At 45.5% G+C, this 11100-nt stretch overlaps 1 protein-coding gene across 1 annotated transcript in view; it reads right to left on the bottom strand.

The window, feature by feature from the left end:
- The window catches only part of LOC122541251 (complement C4-B-like), a 125212-nt gene that overhangs the window by 36970 nt on the left and 77142 nt on the right, over nucleotides 1-11100 (bottom strand). Inside the window, exons 27-28 of the mRNA XM_043677868.1 lie at nucleotides 7591-7759; nucleotides 731-945 (exon numbers count right to left, since the gene is read on the bottom strand). Coding sequence (XP_043533803.1) covers nucleotides 731-945; nucleotides 7591-7759 — 384 coding nt within the window. The remainder of the gene's footprint in view (nucleotides 1-730; nucleotides 946-7590; nucleotides 7760-11100) is intronic.

The following is an 11100-nucleotide window of genomic DNA, read 5'->3' as shown; positions in this document are numbered from 1 at the left end:
GAGTCACAGTGTGTCTCAGAGAGTCTGTGTGAGAGAGAGTGTGAGAGAGTGTTTGTGAGTGTGCGCGCGTGTGAGAGAGAGTGTGTGTGAGTGTGAGAGAGAGAGAGCATGTGTGTGTGTGTCTGTGTGTGTGTGTGTGTGTGAGTGAGAGAGAGAGACAGAAGCAGTGGCAGACAAATGGGATATTTTAGAAAAATTCAAAAAGAAGCCCTGCCTCTTTGTACCTGAGAAAAGCAATTTGAAGTGGTATAAACGAAACAGACCACCTGACATGTGAAAAGAAAGACTTGAATTGCTGCAGCCATTTTCCATGTCAGAACATTCCAAAATATTTTAGAGCCTGTGAGGTGCTTGAGAATCATAATCTGGGGCTTTTCTTCAACATTAGTGCCATTGGATCTTCCACATCATTTGAGGGTAGACAGGGTTCAATTCGACTGGTGTGAGTGATGGCACCTGCAGCAATGCAGTGCTCCCTCAGTTCTGCGCTGGGGATCACTCTAGGCTTTTGCACTCAGCTCCATGCAGTGAAATTACACCCACAAACTCTGAATCAGTGTGGCTAACGCCAAAACGCTTTCCAAATATTCCCCAAATCACACCCGATTTGTTGTGACGTATGTAAAAGATGTCAGGTGCGGGGAGAGCTACAAAGAGAAAGCACATCTTGTGCTTCTTTTTTTCTGAACACAAACACATACAATCATCCCGATATCAGCACAAAATATACCTGAGTGGAACGGAATCCACCATTGTAGTTCCGCTGTTCCGTCAGCCATTTTGCAATGGTGTTTGCGTAGTGGAGGTCTTCCATGAGTAAGGCCAGCAGCAACGCATATGAGGTGGCCTCCACAGTTATAGCTGAGGCCCGGGGCACCTTGCCCAGTTGTTGTTCCCCAATGTACAACATTTTCTCATCAGCCTTCCAGTGACGGGTTCCATTTTCTATTTTTGCATTTCAAAACACAAACAGGTCATCAGAGTTATTGCCTGCAAATGGGAAGGCTGGTTAACTCCCTACTGACCTCGAGGGACAAGGTCCAACTGCTGTGTTTCTCCCAACAGTAACATTGTGGGCGGATGTTATTTCAGTTGACTTTGGTACTTGTACTATTCCAATGACAACCGGAGTTTACAATTTACAACAATGCTACCAAGCACCAAGTCAAGTCAGATATTGTCACTCGATGATCACTCTGATTTCGGACTGGTGCTGACTTCTGTAATAATAGTTTCGTCAGTGCCTTTCAGCTATTGACTGATCCCAAATGGCTCCACAGGAGAGGTGGCAGACAAGAATGGACTCTTAACTAGAGACACAGAAACATACAACACAGAAACCTCTCCAACCTGTCCATTAATCTAGTCACATTTGTCAGCATTAGGCCTACCCCTCTAATCCCTTCCTATTTATATACCCATCCAAATGCCTTTTAAATGTTGCAGTTGTACCAGCCTCCAACACTTCCTCTGGAAACTCATTCCATACACGTACCACCCTCTGCATGAAAAAGTTGCCTATCAGGTCCCTTTTAAATCTTTCCCCTCTCACCCTAAACCTATGCCCTCTAGTTTTGGACATCCTGACCCCAGGGAAATGACTTTGCCTAATTATCCTTTCCATGCCCCTCATGATTTTGTAAACCTCTATAAGGTCACCCCTCAGCCTCCGACGCTCCAGGGAAAACAGCCCCAGCCTGTTCAGCCTCTCCCTATAGCTCAAATCCTCCAACCCTGGCACCATCCTTGTAAATCTTTTCTGAACCTTTTCAAGTTTCACAACATCCTTCCAATAGGACGGACACCAGAATTGCACGAAATATTCCAAAAGTGGCCTAACAAATGTCCTGTACAGCTGGAACATGACCTCCCAACCCCTATACTCAATGCTTTGACCAATAAAAGAAAGCATACCAAACACCTTCTTTACTATCCTATGTCCTGCGATTCCACTTTCAAGGAGCTATGAACCTGCACTCCAAGGTCTCTTTGTTCAGCAACACTCCCTGGGAACTTGCCAACTTTTCACAACATCCTTCCGATAGCAGGAAGGTCAGAATTGAATGCACTAATCCAAAGGTGGCCTAAGCAATAGCATGACTGACTTTGTTGGGGCCAAGTTAAATTAGCTTGCCAGGGTGATGGAGAAAGGAGCCTACATTTAGAAGGGAGAGAAGAAAACTGTAAATCATAGAATCCCTACGAGTGTGGAATCAAGTCATTCAGCCCATCAGGTCCACACTGATCCTCTGCCCTGGCCCAACCCCTTTACTCTATCCTGTAACCCTACATTCCTCACAGCTAACCCACCTAGCTTGCATGCCCCGGCACACTACAGACAATTTAGCAAGGCCAGTCCGCCCTAACCTGCATGTCTTTGGCAAAAAAACAGTATTTGAGTATGGATCAAATACTTAAAAACAGCTAATAAAGAAGCTGTCAGGGATTAGTGACATATAGTTTAATGATAGGAGTCAAGTGATGAAATTACATGAGTTAAGGATACAAGTGGGCACTTGGAAGGACAGGACAGATATCACTTAAGTGGTGCAGCAAGAATCCTTACAGTGTGGAAGCAGGCCATTCAGTCCATACCGACCCTTCAAAGAGCATCCCACCCGGACCCAGCAACCTACTCTGTCCCCATAACCCTGCATTTCCCATGGCTAATCCCTGTAGCCTACATTCTGGACAATTTAGCATGGCCTATACACCTAACATGCACACCTTTGGACTGCGAGAGGAAACCTGGAGCAAACTCACACAGACACGGGGAGAACATTCAACGCAGACAGTCAGTCCAGGCTGGAACCGAATCCAGGACCCTAGCATTGTGGAGTAACAGTGCTAACCACTGAGTCAGCGTACAATGCAGAAAGACAGCAACCAAGGTTCGACAGTTCTGGTTACGCTATTTCAAATTGGATATAATATGGGATTAAAATGGGATTGGAGATAGGGTGCTGGAGGGAATGTGTTAGGATTAGGATGGGATCATGTACCATTACTGTAAAAGACATTTGCTGACTGTTTGCTCCTCAGTCAGCCTGACATTAATAGAGGAAAAAAATTCTTCCAAACAAATCTGGGGAACAAGTTTAACTTTTAGTTTGAAAGGCAGAGATGAATCAAGGACAGTTAGCTGGATTTCTTAATAAAAGGCCTTGTCTTACTACCCCGACATATCTGGTCGGCATGGACGGGTTGGACCGAAGAGTCTGTTTCCGTACTGTACATCTCCATGACTGTAATCTTTTTGAGACATTACCAAGGAGGATTGATCTCAATCGCCTACTCAATGCACCCTGAGCGGATTTCAGAATGGCTTTTTACGAGGTTCCCTCCCAGCAGCTTGATCAGAAAAGCTAAAATCTACTGGATCCCAAGAGCAATCGACAGTAAAATAGGTTCAGTTGCAAGAAGCAAAGATTTCTTGCTCAATGATTTCTTTTTTGTGAAGGTACTAAGTCAGTCTTAGCAATGGACATTGAAATCCCACACCAATTGTGCTCTTGTCACCCTTCATGCTACCTCAAAATGTTGCTCCACATTATCTATCCATCAGGAGATAGGAATATGCATCGTAATCAGGAGGTCTCCTTGTTCATGTTTGACTAGATGCCGTGAGACTTCATGGATTCTGAAGCAACGTTGAGGGCTCCCAGGGCGACTCCCTCGACTAAAATACCTCAGTGACGCCCCCTCTGGTGTTGATGGTGTCTTGGACGTAGTGTGGAAGGTGTGATTAAAAGTATGACTGTCAGGCCATTGTTTCTTGTGCTTTAGTTAATACTGTGGTCCATCCAGTTTCAATCCTGTATTGCTCTAGGTCTGGAGTCATACTTAGGCAAGACCAGATAAGGATAGCAGTTTTCCTCCCAGTTATGAGTGGTCATCTGTGGTGGATTTCAAGCTCAGAGTTACCTGGGTCTTTGCATTACTATTTTAGTGAAAAGAGCGCAGGGTTTTTGCAGCCCTCCTCACCATTTGCAATCCAATCTTGCTTGAGACCATTGACAAACGAATAGAGTATTGAAGTGCAGGCATTAATATAGATTGTAAATAGTAGTGATCTTGGGATACTACACCAATTAGTGCCTGCAAACTTGGAATAAATAGACTATTTGGGCTGCCAGAGGATGTGGTGGAGGCTGGTACAAATGCAACATTTAAGAGGCATCTGGATGGTTATATGAATAGGAAGGGTTTGGAGGGATATGGGCCGGGTGCTGGCAGATGGGACTAGATTGGGTTGGGATATCTGGTCGGCATGGACGGGTTGGACCGAAGAGTCTGTTTCCATGTTGTACATCTCTATGACTGTAACAGATGTCTGCTTCCAGTAGAGTCCCAGGAGGTTCAGTCTTGGGTCCTGTACTTTTTTGTCATGTGCATTAATGATTTTGATATGAGTGTCTGAAATAATACAGAAGTTTAATCTGTTATTCCTACTGAGGGCCAGTCAGAATTCAATCTGGAGTGTGACACAATTCCTTTGGAGAATGGAACAAAAGAATAAACAGGAATTCTGAGAGGTGAAGAGAAACTGATGTACCTTGAGATGCATGTCTGTGGGGCTCCTGCAGGTAACAGGGCAGGTACATAAAATGTCTCAGAAGGGTATACAGGACCTTATTCAGAAGGGATGAAGAGGAAAGTAGAGAAAATGAGGTCTGCAGATGCTGGAGATCAGAGATGGAAATGTGTTGCTGGAGAAGCGCAGCAGGTCAGGCAGCATCTAGGGAACAGGAGAATCGACGTTTCGGGCATTAGCCCTTCTTCAGGAAGGGAAAGTGCCTAGCCTGAGATAATAATGCTCATTTTCACTTGGGAACTTGACAGCCTCCTGGACTCAATATCAAGTTCAACAATTTTAGTGCTGGAGTCACCTTCTCCCATGCCTTTACCCCAACCTCCAAATACTAGGCCTTTCTCTGCTGCCTTGCTCACACACTCTGATATTACACACACAACCCATTGTTGGTCACTATTGTCCAAAAATTGTTATTAATTTCCCAAGTCTATCCACACCTTTACCCAACTGTTCATAGAGTCATAGAGATGTACAGCATGGAAACAGACCCTTCGGTCAAACTCGTCCATGCTGACCAGATATCCCAACTCAATCTCGTCTCACCTGGCAGCACCTGGTCCATAACCCTCCAAACCCTTCCTATTCATATATCCATCCAAATGCCTTTTAAATGTTGCAACTGTACCAGCCTCCACCACATCCTCTGGCAGCTCATTCCATACATGTACCACCTTCTGCGTGAAAAGGTTGCCCCTTAGGTCTCTTTTATAACTTTCCCGTTTCACCTTAAACCTATGCTCTTTAGTTCTGGACACCTCCACCCCAGGGAAAAGACTTTGTCTATTTATCCTGTCCACGCTCCCCCCATGATTTTATAACCTCTATAATGTTACCCCTCAGCCTCCGATGCTCCAGGGAAAACAGCCCTAACCTATTCAACCTCTCCCTGTAGCTCAAATCCTCCAACCCTGGCAACATCCTTGTAAATCTTTTCTGAACCCTTCCAAGCTTCACAACATCTTTCCGATAGGAAGGAGACCAGAATTGCATGCAATATTCTGTTTCTGTGCTGTGACCTCTCCCAGACAGGTTCCTCCAAGATCAGTTGTGAACTTCACTGTTTGTTAATTTTCCCAGATGCATTTCGATGTCCAGCGATACATGAATTCAACAGCAAAGGCAGTAACTGCTAACTCTGGCAGTTAGCAATGTAGGTTTCTTTCTCTCTCTCTCACTCTCCTGCACTGACCTTACCATGTGCTTCCTTTGTCTGTTCTTCTCCCTTTTAAAAGTGTTGTTGTTTTGACTTGTTTTATCTCCAAAATTCCAAAACAATGCAACAGCATATAAAAAAGTAATTGCTGCACCTGGAATTCGAGGAATTCACCTCCAACAACTAAAATACTTCAAAAAAGGAGCAGCCTGTTACAGCCAGAAATTTTTCCTGTCCTCCATTTTGGATTACCCAGAATCCTTTCTTCTCTCCCTTTGGGTTCCATACCCACCTCTCCTTTACTCCTTACCCCCTCCCCCGACCCCACCTTCTGCATAAAAAGCAATGTTTCCCAGGTACCATCAGTTCAGAGGAAGGGTCACTGAACCTGAAACGTTAACTCTGATTTCTCTCCACAGATGTGCAGAGCCTTCCCAGCGATTTCTGTTTTTGTTTCTGATTTCCAGCATCCACAGACATTATGGTTTTTATTCAGTTATGAAGAATTATTTGTGGAGTATTCTTCCTCTGTAGATTAATGGATGTGGAAAGTGACTTAATTGAGATATGTAACGCAATAGATAAAAGCACTGGCTCATCAGACAGAGACGACTGGAGGTGATTTAACTGGAGGGTCACAATGCCTCAGGTAAGGGGGAGGAAGTTGTGAAAGAAAGTCCTTTGTCGTAACCTCTCAGGCACTTCAATTGAATATATAAGAAGGAGCCATTTTGTTTTAGAGTCCCTACAGTGTGGAAACAGGCCCTTCAGCCCACACCAACCCCTCCAAAGAGTAATCCACCCAGACCTGTTCCCTTCCCCTATTATCCTACATTTATCCCTGACTAATGCACACATCCCTGAACACTATGGGCAATTTCACCTGACCTGCACATTTTTGGACTGTGGGAGGAAACTGGAGCACTCAGAGGAAACCCAGGCAGACACAAGGACAGTGTGCACGCTCCACACAGACAGTTGTCTAAGGCTGGAATCAAACCCAGGTCACTGGTGCTGTGAGGCAGCAGTGCTAACCACTGAGCCACCATGCTGCCCCTAATAGGGCAGGGATTGTAACCAGGTGACATGGATTCAAAGTGTTTTGTAGGATGATTCAAGCAGGAATTGAGTAAAATATTTGAATTAAATTGAGTTTATTGTCACATGTACTGAGGCACAGTGAAAAGCTTTGTCTTGCAAGCAGTACAGGCAGATCACAGAGTTAAATAGCATAGGTAAGTAAGTAATAGGTAAACAGCGGCATAAACAAAAACACAGGTACAGGCAAATGTTAAGAGTTTGTGAGTCCATCTGGTATTCTAACAACAGGAGGGTAGAAATTGTTTCGGAAGGTGCTCGGTCTGTGGAGCTCCCTGCCTGAAATGATGGGAAAGGCTGCTATCCTAATTGTACTGAAAAGTCCATGGATATCCATGGCATAACCTGTACAGACAGATGGTTGTAAAGTTGGATTTAGTTCCTGAGATCTTCTTCAGCTTCCTCTCGTGTGACAGATTACTAATATTTGAGGTGAAGATGTTAACAGCTGACTGGATATGGAATTTGAAAAAAGATACCTGCTGCGATGTAAAGGTTTGATGACTGTTTAGATACAACATATTTTGTGGGACCGAACAAAGCGGGAGTGAATCCATGTCGCTGCATAAGCCTTTACCATCCTGCCAGCTCTATGTGATCAAGTCACCTTCATAACTTTATTTATGACGTGCTTTTGCATAGGGCTAAACATGCAACACTGTTAAAAAGCCACTTCAAGGACAAAATGCTCCTTCTTCGATATTTCCCACCAGCTCCTACATCAAGATTGATGTTAACCGCTTACCTTTATCGTAAATTGCAATTTTTCTCAGTTTGTCATTTGCAATAAGAGCCTCCGAACTTTCAAGATTCACCAAGGCAAGAGCATAAGCGGTAATGGCCAACACGTAGGGTCGCTGGATATTGTCAAGTTCATTTGAGAGGTAGTTAAAAGCCATCTGAATGCTGTTTTTCTGAAAGTACAAAACATTAAGACGGAATTGTGAGGAAGAAGTATTCACAATTTACACCATGGGAATGCTTCCTTTTGGCAGAAGCTTTGAATTCACATACAATGTCCTGGAAAGTACGCTTGAAATGGAGGCTTCCCTTTGTCCCTCTGATTTCATAATGCTAACGGCCAGCACCTTCCATTCGACAATCAGTTCAGGAGAGGTTCATTGGTCACACTGGGGCAAAAGCACAAGGGATGTGATAATTATAGATTCACAGAGATGTACAGCAACTTGCCTATGCTGACCAGATATCCTCAACTAATCTAGTCCCGTTTGCCAGCACTTGGCCCACATCTTTCTAAACCCTTCCTATTCATATACCCATCCAGATGCCTTTTAAATGTTGTAACTGTACCAGCCTCCACCACTTCCTCTGGCAGCTCATTCCATACACGCACCACCCTCTGATTAAAATGTTGCCCCTTGGGTCCCTTTTAAATCTTTTCCATCTCACCTTAAACTTGCGCCCTCTAGTTTTGAACTTCTTTACCCTGGGGAGCATATTGGCTATTCACACTATCCATGCCCCCCATGATTTTAGAAATTTTCATAAGGTCACCCCTCAGCCTCCGACGCTCCAGGGAAAACAACCCCAGCCTGTTCAGCCTCTCCCTGTAGATCAAACCCTCCAACCCTGGTAACATCCTTGTAAATTTTTTCTGAACCCTTTCAGGTTTCACAACATCTTTCCTATCGCAGGGAGATCAGAATTGAATGCAGTATTCCAAAAGTGGTCTAACCAATGTCTTGTGCAGCTGCAACTTGGCCTCCCAACTCCTATACTCAATGCATTGACCAATTAAGGCAAGTGTACCAAATGCCTTCTTCACTATCCTATCTACCCACAACTCCACTCTCAAGGAACTACAAATCTGCACTCTAAGGTCTCTTTGTTCAGCAAAACTCCCCAGGCCATTACCATTAAGTGTGTAAATTCAGCCCTCATTAGATTAGATTCCCTACAGTATGGAAACAGCTCCTTCGGCCCAACAAGTCCACACCAACCGTCTGAAGAATAACCTAACCAGATCCATTCCCCTACCCTACATTTACCCCTGACTAATGCACCTAACACTATGGGCAATTTAGCATAGGCAGTTCACCTGACCTGCACATCTTTTGGATTGTGGGAGGAAACCAGAGAACCCAGAGGAAACCCACACAGACATGGGGAGAACATGCAATCACCACCCAGACAGTTGCCCAAGGCTGGATTCAAACCCAGGTCCCTAGCGCTAGGAAGCAGCAGTGCTAACTATTGAGCCACTGTGCTGCCCCTGAATGAGCAGTTAAGGTGATAATCTTGGAAGCCTATCCCAGGTCTTTCCTCAAAACATCACTCATATGATGTGGGCATCACTGACTAGGCCAGCATTTATTGTCCAGAGGGCAGTTAAGGGTCAACCACAATGCTGTGGGTTGGAGTCACATCTAGGCCAGACTAGGTGAGGATGGCAGATTTCCTTCCCTGAAGTGCATTGGAGAGCGAGGTAGGTTTTTCCAACAATTGAGAACAGATTCATGGTCATCACTGGACTCTTAATTCTAGACTTTTATTGAATTCAAATTCCACCGTCTGCTCATGCAGGATTTGGAACTGCATCATTACCTGGATTAATGGTCTATCGATAACACTAGTATGCTGTTGCCTGCTTCTTTATTTTTATGGATTGCACAGGAAGAGAAGGCAAGCCAATTGTTAGATAGGACATGCACGATGAGCCGAGGGTGGTACGGTGGCTCAGTGGTTAGCACTGCTGCCTCACAGCACCAGGGACCTGGGTTCGATTCCAGCCTCAGGCGACTGGCTGTGTGGAGTTTGCACATTCTCCCCATGTCTGCGTGGGTTTCCTCCCACAATCCAAAGATGTGCCGGCTAGGCTGGATTGGCCATACTAAATTACCCCACAGTGTTCAGGGATGTGTCGATTAGGTGCATTAGTCAGGGGGTAAATGCAGGGAAATGGGTCTGGGTGGGCGACTCTTCAGTGAATATTGAAAGCAATGGGTAGGTGTGAATCAAGTGGCTGATTTTTCGTAGATGGCTTCAAGATTCTTGAGTGTCATTGGAGCTGCACTCATCTCAGGCAACTGGGGAATATTTCATCACACTCTTGACTTTACGTTCTGCAGGTGGTAGAGAGGCTCTAGGGAGTGAGGAGATGAGTTCCTCTTGTTGAGCCTAATGGCCTGTTTCCACACTGTAGGGATGCTATGAAGCAATCTCCATGCCTGCTTCAAGGGGTTCACATTTTAACATTTATTCATCCAAAGGACGTGAGTATCGAGGACCATTTATTGTCCATCCCCCAATGCCTTTGGGAATGTAGTGGTGCCCTACTTCTTGAGCCACTTCAGTCCATTGGATGTAGATACAGCCGCAGTGCTGTTAGAAAGGGAGGTCAGGCCGCTGAAGGAACGCAGCCAAACGTCCAAGTCACAATGGTGTGTGATCTGGAAAGGTGTTCCCATGTAGTTGCTGCTTTTGTTCTGCTTGATGGTAGAGCTCAGGGGCTTGAAACGTGCTGCAGGCGGGACCTTAGTGAGTTGCTGCAGAGCGCCTAACAGATGGTACATGTCTGAAAATGAACCTTCCAGCTCAGCGAGCAATCTTACATCCACAACCTCAACCTGAGCTACAAATCTTCTCAAAACTTATTAACACCTGTGGGCGCAACTCGCTAAAACTGGACAGAAAATGTGAAAACTTTGCCATCCGACAGAGTGCCATCCATGAACAGCTGTACTTCCCACATCAATAAAAAGCGGGCCATGCCATCATACTTCAAGGGGAGAGGAGGAGAGCGCGAGTTATAGGAGACTCTCTAGTTAGAGGGACGGACAGGCGGTTCTGTGGGCATGAGCGAGACTCCCGGATGGTTTGTTGCCTCCCGGGTGCCAGGGTCCGAGACGTCTCAGACCGTGTCTTCAGAATCCTTAAGTGGGAGGGTGTGCAGTCAGAAGTCGTGGTGCACGTTGGCACCAATGGCATAGGTAGGAAGAGGGGTGGGGAGGTCATTCAAGAGCTCAGGGAGTTAGGCTGGAAGCTAAAAGCTAGGACAGACAGAGTCGTCATCTCTGGGTTGTTGCCAGTGCCACGTGACAGTGAGGCAAGGAATAGGGAGAGAGTGCAGTTGAACACGTGGCTGCAAGGATGGTGTAGGAGGGAGGGCTTCAGGTATTTAGACAATTGGACTGCATTCTGGGGAAGGGTGACCTGTACAAGCAGGATGGGTTGCACCAGAAGCAGAAGGGCATGAATATCCTGGGGGGTAGGTTTGCTAGCACTCTTCGGGGGG

Source organism: Chiloscyllium plagiosum, chromosome 37, assembly GCF_004010195.1.
Source record: "Chiloscyllium plagiosum isolate BGI_BamShark_2017 chromosome 37, ASM401019v2, whole genome shotgun sequence".
Taxonomy (NCBI): domain Eukaryota; kingdom Metazoa; phylum Chordata; class Chondrichthyes; order Orectolobiformes; family Hemiscylliidae; genus Chiloscyllium; species Chiloscyllium plagiosum.
This window is presented reverse-complemented; position numbering and strand designations above follow the sequence as displayed.